The 25020-nt window shown below is 30.8% G+C and overlaps 1 protein-coding gene across 4 annotated transcripts in view; it reads right to left on the bottom strand.

The window, feature by feature from the left end:
• Positions 1-301: 301 nt before the first annotated feature.
• LOC122515667 (A disintegrin and metalloproteinase with thrombospondin motifs 7-like) overlaps positions 302-25020 on the bottom strand; it is a 57622-nt gene continuing 32903 nt past the window's right edge. For 3 of the 4 annotated variants that reach the window (XM_043633069.1, XM_043633067.1, XM_043633068.1), the window contains exons 3-19: positions 13400-13475; positions 11925-12076; positions 10487-10592; positions 9576-9678; positions 9076-9248; positions 8383-8587; positions 7863-8029; positions 7603-7765; positions 6998-7076; positions 6473-6684; positions 4134-4269; positions 3637-3931; positions 3320-3511; positions 3019-3183; positions 2582-2770; positions 2270-2435; positions 302-2193 (exon numbers count right to left, since the gene is read on the bottom strand). In XM_043633069.1, coding sequence (XP_043489004.1) covers positions 2078-2193; positions 2270-2435; positions 2582-2770; positions 3019-3183; positions 3320-3511; positions 3637-3931; positions 4134-4269; positions 6473-6684; positions 6998-7076; positions 7603-7765; positions 7863-8029; positions 8383-8587; positions 9076-9248; positions 9576-9678; positions 10487-10592; positions 11925-12076; positions 13400-13475 — 2695 coding nt within the window. In that variant the 3' untranslated portion in view covers positions 302-2077. Of the gene's footprint in view, positions 2194-2269; positions 2436-2581; positions 2771-3018; positions 3184-3319; positions 3512-3636; positions 3932-4133; positions 4270-6472; positions 6685-6997; positions 7077-7602; positions 7766-7862; positions 8030-8382; positions 8588-9075; positions 9249-9575; positions 9679-10486; positions 10593-11924; positions 12077-13383; positions 13476-25020 lie in introns of all 4 variants that reach the window. The other variant, XM_043633070.1, reaches the window with a different exon arrangement.

Genomic DNA, 25020 nt, shown 5'->3' with positions numbered 1-25020 from the left:
CGATTTAAAATGTCACGTTATGATCGACGAATGATGAACAATTATGATCACCATACAGTTGTAATCGTATTAAGTTCTTAGACGAGACTAAAATCCTTTCGCGAATACGATACTTTATTCCGACTATATTTAATCACGAGAATATACATATTTATAGTTATATAACGGGAATCAAAAATAGATACGTGATGTAGATATTTGTATTGTATATACGTTCTACGAAGAACGAAACGGTATCCATGTTTTTGTGTTTAAAACGTTGATAATATTTTCATAATTATTTGAAATTTCTAACAATTAATTTTCCCTTTTTTTATGTTTCTTTATTATTTCTACATGCACTTTTATTGTTTCAGAAATCTTTCGAGTACAGCGAAAATGGAAAATAGTAGAACACGTTTGATATCTCATATTCCTAATATAGTTTACCATTATATTTTCTTTTTCTATACGTAGTAGTACGACGGGGTTGCAGTATTTCAGGGGCGAAAATAAAAGTTAAAAAATGATTATTTGTCCATTAAATATTGTAAACATTTATGCGTATATCAATTTGTATTTACCGCATCAAATTAGTTTATTCGTTTTTTTTTTTAATAAACGATTGATGTCGGGAAATAAAATAATCAAATTAAAAAAAGAAAATAAATAGTTAAATTAAAATATTAATGGTGTTGAATTGTCGTCTTACATGCTATGCAACACAATGAACATCGATCACAATTTTTTTTTAAAGAATACGTATGTTTCGTCAGGACAAAAAGCTAATTGTAAATATCGCTAATAATGTATTGCTTCATTCGTAGTATGCTGATATATCTACAATGAGACTTATACATCAATTGACTATATTTATATTTAATTATAATCCTAATAATTATGTTTTTTTTTCGTGCAGAAACATTTTTTTCTTTTTCCTTTTCTTCTTGTTTTCTTTCGTTAAAGAAGCTTCGTAAATTTCTATAACGATATTACATATAACGAAAAATGAATTATAATAATAATTCTACGATATGTTTCGAGGTACGATGATATTGATTCTCGATATATCGAATCGATGTAAACATTCGAAAATCTTTTCTGCTTCGTATTTGCAAGATTTCTTCAATTCGAATGATTTATCATCATCAATCCGTTTTTTTGATTACAATTGGTTGCAAATAATCTACAACGGTGGACTTATTGCAATTAACGATTAGCAAACGTTCGTTAATTGTGTTAATTACGAGAACGAGCTTAATTAAGATCTCTCATTCTAATTTCCTATCGAAGTAATGTTTTTATTTTTTTTTTATCTTTATTTTCTTTTATTTTCTTTCCTTTCTTTTTTTTTTTAAATGCGATCTCCTATCGTGGAAATTGGCAGCTAGTAATGCGACTAATAATAATTATAATTTATAAGATATATATAATTAATTAATAAAATCGTATGTATATATATATAATAGAATATAAATAAAATATGCACTTTTCTCTCAAACAACAGTCTTTTATAAATGAGCTTGATTCGGTCTCTCTCTCTCTCTCTCTCTTTCTATGCCTATTACCCTCTTCCTCCTTCCTCCTCAACCTATTCAATACTTTATCGTAAAATTATTGGACCGAATAAAATATTTCTTCGTATTTTCACGATAATTAACTTTAGGATCACACAACTCTGATAATATTAATTGGATTTTGCAATACTACAGTACGTTTAAAAGCTGAGACATATTATCAAATAATTAAATAAAATAATTATGATATTTTTGTTAATTCGGTCAAAAATTATTATCGCAACTTGAAAATGTGATATCGGTAAAGAATTAAACATTAAGTAAAAAATAGTTTGAAATTTATTTTACTATTTCATTGAAATACGAAGAAAACTTTTTACACGATCCAACAATTATGAATTTCGAGATACGAATGGCCCTAACATAGAAGGATTATGATTTAAGAAAGGACTACAAATCTCTTTTCGAATTAAACGATATTAAATATTTTATCCGATACGACGATTCATTTTCTATTTTTCTTTTCTTTTCTTTTCTTTTCTTTTTCTTTATACTTCTTATTTTCGTTAAATAGAACGAGATTAGTCTCGACATCGGCAACAAGTGTATTTGTAATATTTCCTGTGACATATTCCACTCTTTACCGCCAAATCACATTCTGGATTCTTTTCCACGCATTCTGTTGATTCTAAAACTTCTAAGAATAAATTAAATCAAATTAATAAAGTATATCAAATAAATAAAAATATATAGATTGGAAAGTTATTACTTACTTTTTGGCGGTTTAGTTAGTAACGTGATATTCTTTTTACACGGCTCAACATTGCATTGCTGAATTTCTATCGGTTTAGTAAATTCTTTGCAATCTGAGCTACTAACACCTTCGAGAATGCAACGAACTAATCTTGTTTGCAGACCACTACCGCATGTAGCAGAACACTGAAAGAAAGAAATATAAAATATGAATTTTTAGTCCACACACGCAAATTCTAGACTCATATGTTATTTAATATTGAACATACCTAATGGTAATCTAATTACATAGGAATTATCATTAATGTTATTAAAGTATATAATTATTTTACCTTGGACCAATCGGAGGTATACCATTCAGCTGAACAAGGCGTTATCCCGCAAACCTGTTCGCTTTTCGGCTTCGTGCTATTACAATTTTTCATTGCTACCAGAGTATACTCTCCATCATTTTTACTCGTTGTTTTCGAAATGCACAGCACGTCTCGATATTGTACACCAACTCCGCAAGATACGGAGCACTAAAAATAACATGCAATTATAATATCTAATAATGGATTTCCGAATGATTAATTAATAAGTATTAGATGAACATAAAAGTAGAGATAAGCAAAATGTTATGTTAGTGAAAAAGAAAAAGATAAATTATTTGACATTAATAACTGAAATTATTTTATATTTAATCAAATATTGTGTATGATTGTTTGCAAATAAATTGAAAATCAAATGGGATAGTTGAGAATGATTAAATTAAAAATGATTTACTAACGGAAGTCCATGGCCCGGTGAACCATTTAGCGTTTTCACAATTGGTTGCATTTCCGAAACATTGCCTTTCTGTTTCCGGTTTCTCTTTGGGATCGCAAAATAATTCACTTCCTTCGGAACAAGCCACTCGTCTACTTTCGATTCCTATACCGCATTCTGTGGAACACTGCAATTCAACAGGAAGTAAAACGCAAAGTCAAGTGTTAACAAAATTTTTGTACATTTTATTAGACTACTCTGTATATAATTTAAAAATATTATATATTATTTTTTAAATAAAACAAATTTAAATTGTTTCTCACCGTAGGCGACCAAGTAGAATGCAACCAAGGTGAACGTCGTTCGGAATTTCTTTCATTTTCATTATTAATCAAACACGGTGCATTGTTACATTCTTCTCGGGATGTAGGTTTGCTTGACAGTGGACACGATTCACCGGAAGTTATGCAGGTGACCGTTCGTTCTTTAAATCCTTGTCCACAACTAGTCGAACACTAAATTATAAAATATTTCAAAAATACGATCAAATGAGAACGAAATAATTCAATTTGGTTGAAAAGTTTTAAGCCTATCGCGAAATATCAATAATCATTAATTATTCATCACATTTTAAACTTACAGGACCCCAAGCACCAACATTCCACCTCTGCGTTGACTGTGAATAAGTTTTTCCTGTCGATGAAGATATCGATACTGACAATGGTTGCATATGCCTCAGTTCAGGTGTATTCATAATCGGACAGGCTGGTTTCGAACACAATTCTTCGGTCTTTAAATCAGGTGGTTTAGTGCAAGCACCTGGTGCAACACGCATAGTCATTCTAGAATTTAATTCTTGAACGCATTCAAGTTTTCTCGTTCGTTTACCAACACCACAGGTAACCGAACATTCGCTCCAGTTTTCTGCTCTCCATCTTATATTAACAAAACAATTAATTACAATTAATATTTTAATTCGAATAATTTTCTTTTAAATTTTTACGTTAATTTGACGAGCAAATAAATGACAATTTTTATATCGTTAAATTCATACAAAAATCATATATCATTTTAATATTTTATTTTAAAAATTGATCATTTAATTATTAAAAATTTGTATTTAATGATGAAATTTACCTGGCCGGACAAGGATGTTCATTACACCGTATTACTAAAGAAGTAGTAGGTTTTTCTATATAACGACAACGTTTATCGTGTACTACTATTGCTTCGGTACTTTCACGAACACACTTCCAGGTTGACGTTTGAACGCCTAAGAGACATACGAAAGATTTTCTTAATTTATCTACTTGTTAAGATCAATTGTATATTTCTATTTAGTACTATTAATAATAGAAGTAACAAGCAGAGATATATGAGAATTTCTTTCTGTTTCCTCTTTCAAGTGTCACTTTATAAGACGATTGCATTTCCGGATACAGAGATTACGATGGCTGTGATTATTTATTTTCTTGGCTACCCACATCCTGTCAATCTAAATTTAAGCAATTCATTCTAATACTTTTTATAGACAGTTATTTATCAATTAATTTGTTACGTGTATATATATATATATATATATTACTTTCGATCAATATGATTAGTTAAATGTTTTATTGTTTAGTTAAAAGAATTATTTTTATAATATCAACGATAATAATCGATTATACCGTTATTTATATTATTTGTGATAATTTTGTATTATTTATTTTTGTTCACGCCTAAAAGGAGGCAACACATTTTACTTTCTCAGTAATAGTAAGAAAACATTGTCGTAAAATCATTTCCAAATACGTAAAAACGATATAAAAATAATAAAAAATAATAGAAGTTAATGCGAAGTCTGTTATTAAACAGTAATCGTATAATTTCGTAATCAAAATTATAATTTTTCTTAAAATATATTGTACATACTTAAACTTTAACATTTCACTTAAATATGAATGATTATGAAGACGATTATTTAATTTAAACGGTGAACAAGTAAGCTATTCGAGTGAGAGCCACTATAGTGGCCAACGACCTGGAAAAAATAATCGAAAAAGCCACTTTAGTGGCAGGCCCGCTAAGGGCGATATCGGTAATTGCAGTGCGCTACCTTTATCTTTTCGAGCGTCGGTAACTGCCACCGTCGGTAAATGCCACTGTCGGTAACTGTCGGTAATGTTCTATTTTTAAAACATCGACCGTTTTTAATGAAAGTTTGTACGTTAATAATATTGACCGTCAGGAACCTAAATACAAAATATTACAGACGTAGAGTAAAAAAATTTTAATTACCGACGGTGGCAGTTACCGACAGTGGCAGTTACCGACAGTGGCAGTTACCGACGATGGCAGTTACCGACGATAATTAAAATTTTTTTACTCTACGTCTGTAATATTTTGTATTTAGATTCCTGACGGTCAATATAATTAAAGTACAAACTCTCATTAAAAACGGTCGATGTTTTAAAAATAGAACATTACCGACAGTTACCGACGGTGGCATTTACCGACGGTGGAATTTACCGACGGTGGAATTTACCGACGGTGGCAGTTACCGACGCTCGAAAAGATAAAGGTAGAGCACTGCAATTACCGATATCGCCCTTAGCGGGCCTGCCACTAAAGTGGCTTTTTCGATTATTTTTTCCAGGTCGTTGGCCACTATAGTGGCTCTCACTCGAATAGCTTACTTGCTCACCGTTTGAATTAAATAATCGTCTGCATAATCATTCATATTTAAGTGAAATGTTAAAGTTTAAGTATATATATATATATGTACAATATATTTTTAAGAAAAATTATAATTTAATCATTAAGGAATCTATACGTAAAACATACGAACTTTTTTTTTTTATATACGGCTGATAATTTTAAAACATTTAGATAGTAAAGTACTGCTTTTATATACGGTTACTGTTTAATAACAGACTTGAAATTTATTGAAATTGAAATACTTTATAACTATTGAAAAAATAACGATTCTAATAATAAATATTATTGTTTGAACGAAAATAAATAAACATTTTAACAAAATTTCGAGAAAAATGAATGAAAAATTAATAGTCCGATTAGAGTTAACGTACAAAAAGAAAAAACTTATATTCGGAGATTGATCTCGCGACAAATAATTGAACTTGAAGGTAACTTTTTGTTATGTGTATGTGTGTGTGTGTATGTATATATATATATATCTTTCTTTTCTAATGTGCAATTACACCGAAACGAATGCGTCTCGATTCGCTTCCCACGCCTTACTCGATGAACGTTAAACGAAAGCGGCAACGATGGTGACCTTTCATTATCCGCATTTTTCTTAATTGCTTTAAGCAATAATATCGTGCAGCATTTCGTTGTAAAATAAGAGAAAAATTATAAAAAAAAAAAAAAAAAAAAGAAAAAATAAAAAAATAAATAAAGACGAGAAAGAAAAGCGTTACTACGAAATTGCATACGTTTCGTTCAATTAACGATAAATATTTTTATATTACCTCCCCCGCATTCTTTCGAACATGACGTTGGCCCGAATTCTTTCCATACAAATTTCTTTCGTTTTTTCTTCTTCGTTTTTGAATTAGGCTGATCACCTGCCATCACCGTGGTAGGTGGACGTTTCATTTCTTCCGTTTGCGAGGCGTGTCTTGTATGCTCGTAATGAATACCACTTTGGGATTGAGGAAAATCTGTTCTTCTAATGGTAGAACTGAATAATTAAAATGATGTCAGAGAGATTTGTTATTTATTTTTTAAAGGACGAATACTGTAAAGAGAAGACAAAATTAGGTCAAGTTATATGCAGAAGTTAATTGACTTATTGTTTAGATCAATCATAAGAAATTACAATAAATAAATTTTTTTGGTTTTAAATGCAACGTAAGAGTTGTTCTATTTGCTGTTAATTAAAAAAAAGAAATAATAAAAAAAAAATGAATTTTTTCCAAGATATTTCTACGTAAACTTGACCTAATTATAATTTGTAATTAATGATTTATTAGTTATTGTTGAAACAAGCTTACGTTCTCGTCAAGGGAGTATTTATGATTCGATGAGAACCACCGTCGGGAATTTCATTCCCTCTTTGATCATTGCTCGATACTGTAATCATATACGCAATTATGTATTAACCGGTCATTGATTAATGAATCAATCATTTCTATATACAGTTCAGCAAAGCTTTGCTTATGGAATTAGAATTTATTGATCATGTACGATCAATTAGATGTACAATACATAGCACACATACAGGGTGTATGCCAATTTATTTTTCGTTATTTTAAACATCATTGACGATTTGACGATTAATTTATTCTGAAATTACAATGCACATTTAATCGAATGAATATTAAAATCATTGAAAAAAAAAAACAAAAATATCCTCCCAAAGATATTCATATTAACCTACTTTATTGATATAATCTATCATTCCCTTCGTAACATTCTATTCGTAAAATGAAAAAATACCGGAAATAGTTTATAAGAGTGACAAGAAGTTGACTGTTATCGCTACGCGTGTATCGTATTAAAATGAAAATTAAAAGAATCTCTCAGTGATTCTCAAACTTTCTAATTGAAAACTTCGAAATGTTCTTATTAAACAATATATTATCATACTTTCTCTTACTTGGTTCGGAAATTGGAGGTATTAAAATTCTTTCTCCTACTCCACCAGGCCCTCCACCACCACCACCACCACCACCATCACCTTCTCCTCCTTCGGTAAATACTCCCTTAATTGGCAACATGTATTTGTAAAGAATACCCGGATTTACTTCTTGAAATAAGATCTAACGAAAGAGAATATAATAAATAATTATAATTAAATCAAAATAAATGATATAACTAAAATTAGGATATAGAAATTAAGGGGAAAATTGAACGTACTTCTAAACGAAGAGAATCGTTCAATGGTCCAGTCGCCAAGATACACTCTAAACGGTTTCTATCTCCCCTTTGGTATGTTAATGTCGTGCCAGCCGCTTTATAAGTGCCACTGGGACTGTAAGACCAGGGCCCATTTAAAATGTAACTCCCATTGCTGTCCCTGAGTGCTGTAAAGTTATCGATACTTCCTTAATCCTTCCTTAAAATTTTTAACACCATTTCTTATTGTTATTTCATTTAACGAGGGATAATTCATCGTTTTATTTATTCTTCATTGTGAAGACAATTTTCTTTTCTTTTTGGGGAGTATTTTAAATCTTTTATATATATATATACGCGTGATTTTATTAATTAAATATATTTTCAAATATATTTCGAATATTTGATACGTGTACGCAAAATGTAATATAAAATGTATAAAAATAAAATGTGTGTATTTTTATGTATTTTATATAAGTAAAATAGAAAATTCTTGATATTTCGTTGAGATTGAAAAATAAAATGAAATATATAAAATTACCTAAGAAATTCGAACTGAAACGTAACTCGGAGATGTTGAGAGACATGGCACCCTTTGGAATCGTCGTTATTGAATAATGGCCCTTTGGTAGGATCGGTTCCATGAAAATACCTTCGAATGATCTGCAACCCTGTCCTCGTCCTCCGCAAACACCACAGGCATCCATTGTTGCACCTGAACCTATCACACCATCGCAACCTACGGGCTAATATTAAACAAACAAACAAACAAACAAATATCATCTAAATGAATGTATAAATATATATATTAAATAAATTATCATATGAAAAAGAAAAAAAGAAATAAAAAAAAAAAGATATTACGTAATAAAAATACGACGATTAATTTCAACGAAAGTAATATTAACATTTTAAAATGTTGTTCGAACGATCGTATTAGAAAATCAAAATTATTATTAAATATTATTTGTATTATATATATATATTTATATTTATTTTTATATTATTAATTATTATTAAATAATACTTTGGAAAAAAAAAATGTTCAACAACATTGATAATATTAAATTGACAATAAAGGTGGGTGATACCTATGAATACTTTTTTCGAATCACCGTATAGGTCTCTACCTTACCACATTTACAACCATATTATATATTTATATGCACATATAGAATCTATATAAACGGATGTATCATAGATAGTGAATATGGGTTATCGTGTAGGTGCTTACCTTGCATTGTCCAGCTACACAGAGCCAACGTTCCGTACGTTCCATAGAAATTCCGGTATTATGTCCACGAAGATTTGGACCGTCGCAGGGTGTGCCATCGATTACTGACGGTTCAAGCGTTGCATAAAAACGTTGACCAACTGCACGGCAATTGAGTGCACACGAGTTTGGTGCTGAGAGATAAGGGACAACGATAATTGCAATTTTTCTTTTGTTCCCCCCTCCCCACACATTTTCAAACATAGCCTGAACTTAGTTTTTCCAATTTAATCTATTGCTATATACTTATTATTATCTTTTATTTCGCGTTACGTTTTCATTTTTTTAAATTGCAATTTTTCTTTTGTACTCCTCCCCCCCTCCCCCATTTCCAAACATAGCCTGAACTTAGTTTTCCCAATTTAATCTATTGCTATATACTTATTATCTTTTATTTCGTTACGTTTTCATTTTTTTTAAATATTTAATTATTTATATTAAAGTTAAATGAATTTGTTTACCATCTAAAAATGGGATCCAAGTGTACACGTGTCCCTTGTAATTTTTTTCATTGTATTTGGCGCACTGTTCCGTTCGCAAATCGACGGCAAAATTCGGACATTCCTATAGGAAAACGATGGAAAATAATATTTTAGATTTATCGAATTTGTTTTTAAACTTGGACTCGATTAAAAGATTAAACGTTCTTTTACTTTTCCTTTAAAAAAAATAAAAAAGAGGTAGGGAGTGCAAGGTACAATATTTTATATCTTATATCAAAGAAGGAATTATACTTTATACGATACTAAATCACTTAAACTATACTAGTGACGAGACTAAAAGCAAAACAATTTGTACATTAGATATGAATCATTGATGGACCATTATGATTCTATTTAATAAAACACAATTGATGGTTATGGGGTGATCAAGGTGGCAGTCAACGTGTTAACGATTTGCGAAATTGATTTCAAATGTGAATATGTGCCTGTGTTTTATTATTATTATTATTATTATTATTATTATTATTATTCTTTTCTCTCGAGTAAGAAGAATAAGAAGAAGAAGAAGAAAGAAAGAAAATAATAGAAAAGGAAATAAAGATAAAGATAAAGATAAAGAAAGAAAGTGTGAGAGATGAAGGGAGAAAAAGAAAAGGGCCGATCGTTCTTATGAATTTTAAAGGGACGTCGCGACAGGTCGACGTAAATCTCAGCGTACCGTACGGTCCCTTAATTGGCCATCGTGATGATTTGTTCTCGACTCGTGACTTGTTTCCCACCCCTTTTGTAAGGAAAACTTTCATCGTGGATTTCAAACTTTCCTTTCTATGGGATGCATTTGTCTTCTTACGTGTGTGTATATACGTGTATGTGTATGTAGTAATAGTATGTATATATAAATTACAATAATAATAATAATATGTATATACCTGTGTATTACACGTGTGATATCTTTTGTATGTACCGATGCAGATGGGCCTTATATTTTGTGTCGCGTCATTTTCCGTGATCGGGCTTCGTTTTCTTAAATCTCTCCTGTAAATTATTATAGATAATTATTATTGTTCTTTTCTTTTTTTTTTTTTTTCAATTATGGATATCAATGTTTGTAAATGAAACGAGATTATTTTAAAGTTTAAATATTAAATATATAAATAGAAAATTGTAATATTTTTTTACTTATAGAACCAAATTCTTTATGTGGATAATTTAATTCTTCAAATATTATCCATAAAAATAATATTAGATTATTAGGAAACGTACTTTGAAAGAGCTGTGAGACGATTAACATTTTCCATATATTATTCTGTCAATTAATTAGATTAACAACCTTAAAAATCGTGTATTATTAAAACAAAAACAAAAAAATAGATAAAAATTCACAAAATGTAATAAAAACAATTATTTATACGATATCCCGGTTCAAAAGATTTCCATCACTTTCCAATCGATTGATGGATGATTTACAATTTAGAAATCATACGAATGATCATGAATACCACCTAAGTCCCGAAGATTTTACTTCCTTTTTACGGTATACGGAACATGTTGAAACGATTGACCTCCACCACCCCCTCCTCCCCACCCTAACCCTCCCCCTTCCCGTCCCCATGAATTACCATTGCTCTGCCCTGTGTAAAATGCTCACGATCAACCAACCAACCAACCGATTCGCGTAATCTAACGATTAGATTCTCGGTGAGAATGCAAAGCTTCTAAGATAATGACGCGTTAGCACGATACCGTTAGCTTTTCGCGCGATCCGATCGTAAGCATCTGTTCGAATGAGAAACGAATGGTTAGGGGGGGATGAAGGGGGGAAATAGATAGTGTATACGTCGAAAGAAAAGGGACTTTACTGATCCTTTTCCTTACGAACATGTTTCCTCTTCTCTTACCTCGATCGCGATAACGAAATAGGATCGCGTGAACTTCGATCGTTTCGGTTCTAATCGATTCGAATAAAAGGGACTAACACGCAAAAGAAAATTTACGGGACACTGTCGAGACACGACTTTTTTATTCGCCTGCAAAATTTATTCTTATGGTGTGCGCGCGTGTGTGTCTGTTAAATAAAAATCATTTATTTTCTATTTGTTTCGATATACACAATACTAATATATTAGTATTAGTGTGTGCGTGTGTGTATTAAATAAGAAAAATTTGTTCACTATTAAAATAAACGGTACGTTTAATAAATATTTTTGATTAAACGTTTTCTATCTTGTTTTAATATAAATATGATTTATTTAGTCGAAAATGTAATCTAATCGAATGGAAATAATTAAAAATAAAAAAATCAAACGATATTTGATTTTATTAATTTTTCTGACAAATTGTAAACAAATTGTCGATAATCTTTCTTACCGAAGAGGAACGCATTCTCGTGATTGAGATTGAATACCAGTGCCACAAGTTCTGGAACACTCGCTCCAACTGCTCCAGGTACCCCAACTACCTCTAGCACGATTCTCGCGACCAATTCCAAATTGAGTTCTCGCTTGTAGCATATGATACACCTTTAAGATAAATCAGAATAATAATCATCATCAGATGAAAGTATGAAGAATTCGCTAACATCAACTGTTTATTGCTGACAGGTGATGTGTTAAATCGTTAGTTCTCGTATATTAACACAAAAAACATCTAACTTGAAAGATAATAAATTTAAACGATACTATCAATCAAATCAATTCGATATCAAATAGATATCGAATCATTTGTTGGATTATTAAATGCAGGATATGCATTATATATTATAATATTATTATTTTTTATTTTATTATATATTATAATATTATTATTACATTATATATTATTAAATGCAAAGATATTCGCTTATATATATATATTTAATAGTTATTTAAATTTATATTATGTATGAGAGATCGAATATCAAGTTGCATTCCTTATTTATTTAGATTTATGTTAGATTATGTTTTTTATTTGTTAATTTAAATTATATCCCTATTTATATATATGCATGTAAAGTAATTTATGATAACACAACATATGAATATATAAAGTTATATTAAGTTTGTAAAATGAATAGTATAATTATATATATTAACAAAAATACTTTGCGAATGATTAATATTCCAACGCAAAACAATATATAATAAAACATTAGAGAAATAATATTCGTAATTTGATGATAAAATAATAATGAAAGTTCCATTATATGTTATATCCGTATGGTAATACCTAAACTTATAGTATACTATTCCCAGTAAATACAGTTTATAAAGTTTATACAGTTTATGGGAGTTTTGTTTTTGCATAATTTTAATCAACCAGATTACTAGGAACGGTTTCATTTCACGAGGACACGTTTGGTGATATTGCGGTGAAACTCGATACGATAACACCGGACGCGATATCACGTATTTACGTTTTGCAGTTTAACCCTTCCCTTCGTTTACCGTTCAAACAAAAAAAAAAAAACAGAAAAAAAAGAGAGGAGAAAAAAAATGCAACGTCCTTGCACACAAGCTCGACTTTTGCTCGTACCGTAATTTAGGAATCTGCTCGGATGTCAATTAATCATTATACTAGTACTACCACCCAAGAATAAAGTCGACGTAATTTTCCTATTCATTTACGTAAATGGATTAAATTAATATTCAACGAAAGATGGAATGCCAAGGATAAGATGGATATCAAGTTTATGAAGTAACTTAGGTAATCGTTTTATCCTGTTATATATCTTCTCAAAGGAAACAACAATATATCGAAATATTATACATTATTTTCTTATATTAATCTTACAATTATTTTTACGTTCATAATTGAATATTACGATATTACGAATAAAAAGATTATTCACCTGTGTGAAAACTTACTTCGATCGGATACTTTTTTGGTATATGCGAAGATGATACATTGATGTGCATAAGTGCGATGAAAATCAGGATAGATCTGAAAAACAAATATCAAGAAGAATTTTAATGTAATGTTCAATAATGTATCTTATATTAATATTTTTCTGTAAACATTTTCTAATCACATTTATATTACAAATAAATAACATACATTTGTCGTGTGTGTTTTGTATATTGAAGAAAAAATTATTTAATATTTTATATGTATATATAAATAAAAATTCTAGCAGAGAGTATTTCATTGACTCAAACAATTCAATAATACCAATTAATAAAACTAATTTCACACATATATATAAAAAAATTGTGGAACGGATGTTACCTCGTTGTAAGAATGCATTAAACGCGTTGAAATAAAATCGTGTTTAATCGCAAAGGAAATATCATAGTACATAACCATAACGAAGATAAAAGCCTAAACGATCCGAGTTTCTTAGGGTAATTACCACACGTGTATCTTTCGTGTTGAGAAACATTAGATAGGGAGGAAGAACGTGCCGCAAAAATTGTTGAGTTCTACGAGACCCGGGGAATCTTTGAGTGCGTTTGTCGGTGGCAGTGATCCTCTTATCTCTCTTATCTACCAACCATCTCGCTTCGTTAAGCTAGAAATCTCAAGAACGCGGTTTTAACCTTTTCCAGATGGTCACACGCGAGCCGTACAATTTTCCCTGATGTTTCAGACTTTTCAACCACTTCATGATATACAAACTGCTGTATATTTTCTCTCTTTCCTTTTTTTAATAATTATTTTCTACTCGGAATATAAATTAGTCCTAGATGTGGTTATACATCAATTTAAAGCATTTCAGAATGGTAGATTTGATAAGAGGGTCAAAACGATGACGACGACGACTTGTTATACGATGACATTTGTTCATGATTTATACAAACCTCGTCATTCTATCGTCAATTTAAATCTTATTTCCCTCAGTTCAACTAACCCGTGGAATTTGTTTTCCACGTTTATTATATCTATGCGATATATTATTTTGATGTTTCGAAAAAGTTTTTACCGTTTAGAATATATTCGTCCATTGTATAAAACACAACAAATAAAATAATATGAACTGTACGACTTGTAATAAACGTTAATTTCGTTTAGAAATTCATAATCGCGTATAATTATCTTAAATTGTATAATAAATATCGCATTATAAAATGTTTAATCGTATGTATAGGGGTGGCGCCTATTAAATAAAATTCTTCTCGGTTGGATCATCAAATTTCTAATAATTACGTAAGTAAGTAACCGATCGGAAGTACTCGTTTCAATTGCGTATAAATCATGATGAAAATCGAAGGATGCTCTTAGATTACCTTTTAATCTCGAACGAGATGCCGTCTCGATTCAACTATCTAGAGATAGCTACCTACCTACCATCGGTAGTAGGCGCCACTTCATTTCGCTATGGGTAATCGTTAATAGCGTAAAAGGAAAGGGGGCTCCCTACCAAGAAATAAAAACAAGAAGAAGAAGAAGATGAAGAAGAAGAAGAAGAAGATGAAGAAGAAGTAGAAGAAGAAAAATAATAATAATAATAATAAGAGGAGGAAGAAGAAGGAGGAGGAAAGAGGAGCAAAGCAGTGACGTTCATAGTTGAAGTAAACTGTGCCACTCTAAGCGCTAATAACGTTTCACTTGTAGCCTTTTCTCGGAAAGCTTAATTAATCATTACGCTTGGCCCGGAGGCTTGCTAGTATATTTAACAGCAAGAGAGAAAGACAAATAAAAATACGAAACAGATAAAAAGAGCGAGAGAGTGAGTGCAATAAATGCATAATGAAAAATATTCTAGGTGGATTAAGAATAAGTAGTAGTAGTAGTAGTATGTTTGTGTGGTATTGATAGTAGTAGTAGTAGTAGCAACTGGTATTCCATTTTGATATCAGAAAATGTATTCTCCATCTTAACTTTCCACTAGATGCGTTAGTAAATGATGCGTAAGAGTGGTGAGTACGTCTCGGTGCGTGCAACCGAAGCGACGAAGCATCGCACGCGCGAAAGAGAAAAATATCGGGGGAGTAGGGGGGGGAGAAAAAAATAAAATAAAAATAAAAAGAGTAAGAGAGAGAGAGAGAGAACTCTTCGCTAAGATCGGCCAGTTTTTGATTTGATTTATTCCTTTTACCATACGGAGGTCACGCTCGAGAGAACTCGCGTGTAGAAAATCTTGTTTCAAAGTCGTCGAGCTTGTTCGTTAAAATTCTTTTTCGATTGAAAAGGAACATTATTTCTTTTTTGTTTTGTTAATATATATTTTTATCGCATTTGTTCCTCTCGTTTTTTTCTTTTTCGTATTTCGTTTCTATTCGATTTACCAAATATTTGATGGGAAACGACACGGTGTATTCTTTTATTTTCCCAATTTTTAATACGCGTTTGATAAAAGTTATACTCGGTTTTATTTCTTATTCTTTTTATTTCTTTTTCTTTTCTTTTTCTTTTTTCCTCTCGATCGACCTACTTTCGTTAAAGCAACTGAAAAACCACCCAACTGAATTTAATGTCCCGACGCAAGTTAAAAGATTTCTTGCTCGTGCAGTTTTTAAACAGTTCCTACGCCATTGAATACAAGAGCGGCATTGTCTAGGAGGCTGGTGCAACACCACCTCCACCACCACCACCACCACCACCACACCATAGCAGCCAAAGCAACATACGGAGAACACGTCCGTGTCTCGTGAGAGAAAAAGAAGGAACCTCTGCTGCACAAGAAGCAACATGAAATAGCTAGCTAACTTGTTAGAATTTATGATAGTACCGTGAGATGGATTATCGATCCTAGAGAGATGACGAACTACTACTATCTTTTTAAGACTTCCGTGTGTTTTGATAGGTTTGATAAATTAACTCAATTAACCGTCATACTTTTGATCAATGTGATTCAACTGATACAATATATATATATATTTTCAATAATTATATTATATTATATTTTTCAATTATTTGAAAAAATGAAAGAAAGAAAAGTAACACGTTTGTATTTTATGTTTAAAAAATGTAGTATCGTTACTCAATATATTATTGTCAAAGTTTGACGTTTTATTTTTTCGTTATACTCTCGTTAAAAAAATAATAATTTAATGTTATATTAAAAATATTATATTGTACGAATATAACCATAGGATATATATATTAAAAATATACGAATTTTTCTGATATAAGAGGGTTACCTGTAATAACAAAAACTTTTAATCGATTTACCTCTTCTATTTCTCTCTCACCTTTTCAACGAAAACAGTTCGAAAAGAAAACAATACACCGCGATAATAGAAATTTTTAATCGCGAAGATGATCCTTCTGCTTTTTTTATTTAAAAAAAAAAATAAAAATAAAAAACAAGGAAGACTCAAAGGAATTCCGACTAAATTCATAGGTAACAAGAGAAGATTCGAAATAAACGAAAAAGTTGAAGTATTAAGAAGATTTAACACCTTCTTAACCCGTCTACTATTATAACGTCTATAAACCTATTGCTGCGTTTCAAGATGACTCTAAAAAATAGTTAATCAACATTTTTAAGATACTAAATCAATGAAAATATAAAATAAAATAAAATAAAATACCATCTGTGCGAGATGATAAAAAAGGGATGATTAAAAAAGGGATCAAATCTCGAAAAGAATAAAAAATAGGTGGTTGTTGAGAATGGGGTGTCGGGAGGGATAGGGGGAGGGTGGTTGGTTTGTTCGTAAACATCGTCGTGGTGGTCCTTCTCGTAAATTTTCGTTGGTGCCACCGAGTGGGGGACCGTGTGTAAATACGCGTATGCATCGAAAAAACAAAAAGGGATGCAAGCAGGGAGGGAGGCAGGTAGGTAGGTAGGTAGGCAGGTAAGCAGGACCTGTTGTTGTTGTTGAAACATGATGCACGCAAAGGTTCCGATGATACAGGTACGCAAGCAAGGCATTGTCTCGGGACGGTAAGGATCTTGAAGAAAAGCGAGAGCAAGAAGTCGCCCTCGGACAATGGGGCGTGTGAGTCTCGAATGGCCTCTCTAATGATATCGGAGCACCTTATATTCTCTTCTCTTCTCTTTCTCTTGATTTTCTTCTTTTTCTCTCACATTCACCCTCTTTTATTCACTTTTATTATCAACACCTTTTCCTTTCCACGTACAAACAATAAGTTTCTCGTAAATGCATAAACAAACGATACGACATTTTAAAGTAAACGATTGTTCGCGTATATCCAGTAGTTTGTTTATGATATTAAATAAATTATTATTATTATTATTGTTATTATTTTTATTACTATTGTTAGGGTGAATTAAAAGTTTGAGCGAATTTATTGCGTTGAAACTTTACTTTGAAACTGCATAATGGGGATTGGTTTTTCTTTTTGTAAAATTTACTTTGGAAATATGATATTAATTAAAAAATGCACGAACTTTTGATTCACCCTATTATTATTATTATTATTATTATTATTAGGGTGAACCAAAAGTTCGTGCGTTTATTGTGTTGAAAAACTTTACTTTGGAAATATTAATTGAAAAATGCACGTACTTTTGATTCACCCTTATGTTATTATTATTATTATTATTATTATTATTATTATTATCGTGCATAAGGTGCATCAAATAAATGTGCGATCCTTAAAGCGTGTCCAATAAAGTTAAATCAATTTTATCCGAAAATGTTTTCTATCCGTAAACAATCATGAACCAACACTAACGCGTTTCAATTTCTAACAATCTGCTTAATTTCTGTAGGAAAATCAAAATTGCAACAAACGAAATGTCTCGTAAAAAACTTTGACCAAAATTTCAGTTACTTCATTTTCATGAATATATATTTAAATGGGAAAGTAATTATACAGAGTGGGATCATGCTCGTTTAAGTAATAATTGCGATAGATTTTTCAAACTGTCCGTTTGTATAATTAACACGAACGTTAAAACTTTTACTTGTTGAATTTTATAAAAGAAAAAAGAAAAAGAAAAGAAAAAGAAGCAGAGGGGTGTGGAAAAATATTTAACAGGGAAAATTCGATCGTTCAAAATCAGCTGATTTCAAGCAAACAACGTGCGATTAAATACAAACAAATAAATTTGCGTTAAATGTTAATATCGATCAGATATTAGAAATATCTGACAATGATCGTTGATATTTCAATAGAAAATATCTTATATGGTTGAATTCATATCACTGATAATATATAATAACGAATGCATATCAATATGACACACGTAGATGCCATTCATGTATTTTATGACGTTGTTGTTACAACACAGAAGACTGCAAAGTATTTTCTTAAGAGAATTTTCTTAAAAAGAAAAAATAAAAAAATCATTGGAAATGTTGAAACAATAAAATTCAAGGACTCTTATAACACCTATCTATTTGTATTACAAAAATTCTAGATATACTTATAGATTATACGAACATACTTTTCTATCGACACACGAGAAACTTGCATCTGTGTTTAAATTGACGTTACGTCATGTCTCGCAAATGACTCGATGATAAAAATTCACACATGAATATATATATATATATATATATTTATATTTCATACTCGTTAATATTATCTTTCTAAGATAGTCTCTTGGGTGAGAAAGAGAGAAAGAGAGAGAGAGAGAGAGATAGGAAAATAAAATGAAAAATACAAATTTTCTTTTCTTTGCGTTACAGGGTATAAGGCTTTTGAAAATTAGCCCGCTCCACTCGACGTGGAAATCGCATAATGGGTTGCTCGTCTCTTTCTTTTTTTCAGTATTATGAAAAAGAAAAAAGAAAAAAGAAGAAGAAGAAGAAGGAAAAAAAAAGAAGCCCTTATTTGTATTCATTCTCTTCCTTTCTCCCTTCTTTTTGAATGAAATAAGGGAAGAGAGGGTCTATTTAAAAAAAATGTAACATTATATTCCGAAGTTATTATTAGAATATTCGTTAACATTATTATAATATTTAATATGATACGTAACATAGTATATTATTTTTTATATACGTTTATCGTTATTATTTTATTTATCGTAATAAAATTTTATAAGAGAAGAAGTATTTATCGTTTCAAAAAATATATGTTTAAAAAAAGAAAAAAAGTACAGGATAAATTAGATTAAGCATATTATTTATATACGATAACGTTTATGATTAGAAAATATTATATACTGAAAGGAGAGAAAGAAAAATTTGCTATTATTGGCAAACCAAAAAAATATGCAATGAAAGATATTTTCGTCTAGCATTTAAATGTTATGCGTAAAAATGAGATGAAAGATCGTTGGAGTTTAATTTTGAAAAAATTGTTCGAGTACTTGCACCGAATTAATTAAACGAAATTTTCTAACCCACCGTCCGTCGAAGGTTGTTTCTTGACCTAGTTTTTCCTATTTCCTTTTTTTTCTTTTTATCTTCCTTTCATCCTTTTTAATTTCTTTTTTTAATCACGAAGGTTACCAGATACGAAATTATGAATTTATTCTATGAATCGTATTTTTAAGGGTAACCGATTTAGTCACCTGATAAAAAGGAAATTGTCTTGAAAGAACACCTGCGTTTCGAGATCTTCTCGAGAATCTACGACACGTCTACGTTTTATCTATCTTACATACCATGTTTCTTTTTTCATCGATCGATAGTTCACGTTTTTGCCAGATTGATGGTGACCTACTTTCTTCGTTTAATATTTAAACGTATATTTTACGATCGTTCGCTCGACGAATTACCTATCCACATATTACATTTTTTATTCTAATTCACCATTCAATGCTACTTCTTTATTTTATTTTATTTTATTATTATAATTATAATACAAATTAAATATCAAATACAAATTATTATTCAAACGTTTGTTTCAATTTAAATTGACGATCATTAACATTTTCTATATAATATTAAAAATCTAATATTTTTTGTGCTATTGCTTGATTTTAATTACATCATCCTGTGGGAAAAATTATTACGTTCAAACTAATATATTTTGAATAACAAACCGATTCAAGAAAAAATGTAACATTATCAGAAATAATTAAGTTTACTACGCTTATTAATATGTACGACACGAAAAGAGGAAAGATTAACGAAAGTGGTTACAAGCTTAACGCATAAAATCGATAAAACTAATTTTCTATCTCTCTTATTTCCTACGAAAGATAAAGAAAGAAAGAGTGAGAAAGAGAGAGAAAGAGCACGTTTTATTAATATTAAGATTTATCGAATTAAAATTCCATCACGAGCAAGAGCAACGTACTCGAATAGATTGAACTTTACGATCGAACGACTACAACCAACAACAACAACAACAACACACAGCAACAACTGGTGTGTTGTGTGATCATCGTGAGACATCAGAAATAGAAAGAGAAAATCGAATAAAAGCCGATATCGATCGTTGCTGCCTATCGATTACACGAGCGTACCGTTGTAACTTCGGACATGGTAGTAGTATGGGATTACTATCGAAAGTCATACTTACAATCAACAAATTCGATCGATCAGCATTCCGCGTTGAGTTTATCGCCAATGTGCATACGAACACGCAAAAGCAATATTAATAGAAAAGAGGATGCGAAAAGAATACGTGCTAGGAATGATTAACATAGATTCGTATTGTTTCTCACGAAGTATATAAGAAAAAGTAAGAAAGAGTGGGGGATAAATTCAAACTAGGGGAGGGAGGAGGGTGGGGGTTGAACTCTTTCGTCATATGGTTTTCTTCGAATTATTTTGTTTTGTTTAATTCTAGTACGTTAAAATCTCGAATATAATTATTTACGATTATACATTTATTTCTTCTTTTACTGTTTCTTTTTTTTTATTTTATTTTCTCTTCTGATTTTCTGATCAATTTAGAATATATTTAATATTATATATATGTAAAGAAATTATTAAAATAAATTTACAATGTGCCAATTTTTCGGGTTTTCAACTAAGCGAGGGTGTAAGAAAGAGGGGTCCCTCGGGGACCTGTAGGTTTTTATTAAAATTCAATATTATTCCTCATTATTTGTTTCAAGCTTCGTTATTACGAGTATCAGAGTAAATTTTATGATTAATTATTTTTCCTGGATAGAAATCTTTTTAAGAGAAACACAAACGAACATTGCATGGAAAAAAGAAAAAAAAGAAAAATAAAAAAGAAACGTTACATCTCTTACAACGTCAAATTCATCTCCGTATCTTCTTAAGCGCGCATATCGTCGGTTTCTCAACGAGTCACAGGTGCTGTCTAACCGTACTAGAAAAAAAAAAAAAGAAAAAGGAAGAAGAAAAAGGAAGAAGAAGAAAAAGCTCTTGCATATATCTTTCAACGGGGGCAATTTTGAAGGACGACGAGAGTGATCTCGAAAGATACTCGGCGCCATGAATCATCGCCGTCGTCGATGGAATCACGGCTGTTCTTTAGTTATAATATTTATTTTTTACTTCCTTTTTAACTCTTTCCTATGCCATCGCATCGTGCGGGTGGAAACGTTCGAGTTAAAAAAAAATAAAAAGAAAAAAAAACTATCTACGGACAAACAAAAAGAAAAAGAAAAAAAAACTAAGAAACGAACGTGCGAAGAAAACGGTGTACCGATTAGGTGGTCCTGTTGAAAGAAGAAGAACAAGAAGAAGAAGAAGAAGAAGAAGAAGAATAAGAATATCTAAGAGAGAAAATATAATAAAATTAAATCAAATAAAGAACTGACATGTGAGTATAGGGGGAAGGAGGGTGGGTGGGAGGGAGAGAGGGAGGGGAGAAAAAAAAAAGATTAAGAGAATACTTGGTAGCAACGCTGACAGATATGATTCCCTCTCTCTCTTCTGACTCACTCTTATATAGTATCATCCCCCCCTTTCGTTCAATGATTTTCTCCCTTCCTCTCTCATACTTTCCTCTCCCTTTTTCAATCTTACAATATTTTTCTCTCACGCATACTGTGATTTCTCTCTCTCTTTCTCACTTTACAATATTTCTCTCTCTCTCTCTCTCTCTCTTTAAACTGTATATTTCTATCTTTTTCACTCCCCTATATTTCTCTTTCTCTTTCCCTCTCAATTTGTATATTTCTTTCTCTCTCACACACTCTCAATTTGTATCTTTTCTTCTCTCTCTCTCTCTCTCTTATTCACTTAATGTATTTCACTCATTTTCTATCTTCCTTTTTCTTTCTCCGTCTTATTCTGTTACACCGCCACCGCACCACCGAGTGACGTGAAATTATAATTCCGTAAATTAACGTTGCATATGTTAATTATTAAGAACCGGTCCCAGGCTCGCGGTCGTCTTCAAGGTTCTCGATTCCACTACCTTTCCTGAGAGATACTATATACGATGTATGTAAGTATATATTTATATATGTACGTGTATATATGTATATGTGTACGTACTCACGAGGAGTTACAAGCCACAATCTAGAGAGAGAGAGAAAGAGAGAGTTGACTCTCTCTGGTGGGTTGGTGTGCACACCAGGGTGGCTCTCATTCTGCGCAAGAACGAACGAACGAACGAAAGAAAGAACGAATCGTGCACTTCTCGCTTGCTAACCCGATAGAAAATCCTTCGAGAAGGCTTCCCAAGTGCTAACAGATCGATCTACCTAACGTTCTAGCTTGCTTTATAAATCATCGATGTGTGATTTTTTTTTTTCATTTTTATTATTATTATTATCTATTTCTACTCGCCTTTTTATTATCGTTCCTATGTATTTTTTTTCTTTTTTTTTCTTTAAAGATTTATTGTATCGAATATCATTATTATTAATGAGGTAAGGATTTTCATTGAAATGAATTATTCGGATCGATTTCACAATGAATTTTGTATTAATTATTCTTTTCATATCGTGTTATTATACTATTGATATTTCTTTTCTTTTCTTTTTTTTTTTTCTTTTTTTTGGTTTGAAAGAGGGATTATAAGATAATTTATAATTATTCGTTCTCGGATATGCGAGAAACGTTGTTTTATTATTTAACTTTTGTTTTCTTTTTCTTATTTGAAAATAATCTTTAACGTGACTACCTGAAAATCACGTTGAAATTAATATAGAATAATTTATACGTCTCAATTTATTTAATTTTCACAAATGTGAAAAACGACGCGAGTGTGTATGCATCCTATTATTACGATTATTACGTCTATTTTTAAAAATTACCTTTTGTCGTATGATTACTTATGAATTCACGTAAGAATTCAAAGCTAATAATAACATCAATTTATTTCATTCTCACAAATGTGAGAAACAAAGTGTGTGTATACGCGCGTGTATTTGTGCGTGCCCGTGTGGATACCATATTATTATCTATCTTTTAAAATAGTTGTTTCTTTTTGTGGTTTCTTATTTTCCGTAACAATGTTACTTACAATATCTCATGCAAGAATTCAGATCTAATTATAACATCAATTTTATTTCATTCTCGACAAACCTGGAGAAAACAATTTAGTTACGTGTTCTCATTCCAATTATTCAATTTATTTTTTCTTTTTTTTTAAAAGCACCTTTAGTAACAACTGATTCCACTTACTAATCATGTGAGAAGAACTTTGATACAACAGACTTCTTTTGTCCAAAAAAAAAAAACTAAGAACGTGTTCGAATTAATTTTGCGTTCTATTTTTGAGATCAAAAATAAAATAAAATAAAATAAAATAAAATAAAAAGAAAAAAAAAGGAAAATGCAACGATCTCTCTATAACGTGTACTTTTCTTTCAAACCACCCCTATCCCCTCTTTCTACCCCTCTCTCTCTCTCTCTCTCTCTTTAAAATATATTCTTACTTGGGTTCTCGGTGTTTACACGCAAGGACATTATCTTGAACATAATTGAACGGCCAACGAATTAAGCCAACGTTAATGCGAATGCAAGTATAACGAGAGAGACAGAATGATAAAAAAAAAAAATATATATATATATAGAAAGAGAGAGAGAAAGAGAGAATATATTTTTTCGAAGTAGCTGGAAATACTTAACGATCCTCGAGCACCATATTTACGAAGATAATCGTCCGAGTTTACGAAAACTCGGTGAATACTCAATTTTCGATCGAGTTCGACTTTCGACCGCTTAATCGATACTCGGGGATCGTTTACGCGAGCCTACGCTATCTAAATAAAACAAAAAAAAGAAAAAGAAAAAGGAAAAAAAGAAAGAGAGAAAAAAAACTTCGATTAAATCAATTAATCTCGCTCGTTTACGGATAAAATAAAATATAAGTACTCGATACTTCTCAAAACTTCATTTTCGAATCTTCGAAAGAAATAACAAAAAAAAAAAAAACAAGAAAGAAAGAAAGAGAGAGAGAACGAACGAAGAGGAAGAAAAAAAAAATTGACCGCGAAAAGAGAAATAATTTACAAAGTAGGATTAAAAAAGAAAGTAATTTCGAAAGAAAATTTGTTTTCTTTTTTTACGAAGCAACGAATAAAGATTAAAAATAAAAGGAAAAATTAATAAAAGAATCTCGAGGATGAGAGAAGAAAAATAAAATTAAAAATTAAGAAGGAATTTTTTGTCGAGTCTTTCGAACGTTTAAAACAAAAAAAAACAAAAATGCAAAAAAAGAACCGCGGCGTGTGTTTTTTACTTTGACCAACTCGAAGACGTGTTCGTTTTCTTTTATTGACACGTTATGGATAACAGCGGGGCTTTGT

The sequence above is a fragment of the Polistes fuscatus genome, unplaced genomic scaffold, assembly GCF_010416935.1.
Source record: "Polistes fuscatus isolate 324 unplaced genomic scaffold, CU_Pfus_HIC Scaffold19, whole genome shotgun sequence".
NCBI classification, from domain to species: domain Eukaryota; kingdom Metazoa; phylum Arthropoda; class Insecta; order Hymenoptera; family Vespidae; genus Polistes; species Polistes fuscatus.
Note: the sequence above shows the minus strand (reverse complement) of the source record. Positions and strands in the feature narration are given on the sequence as shown.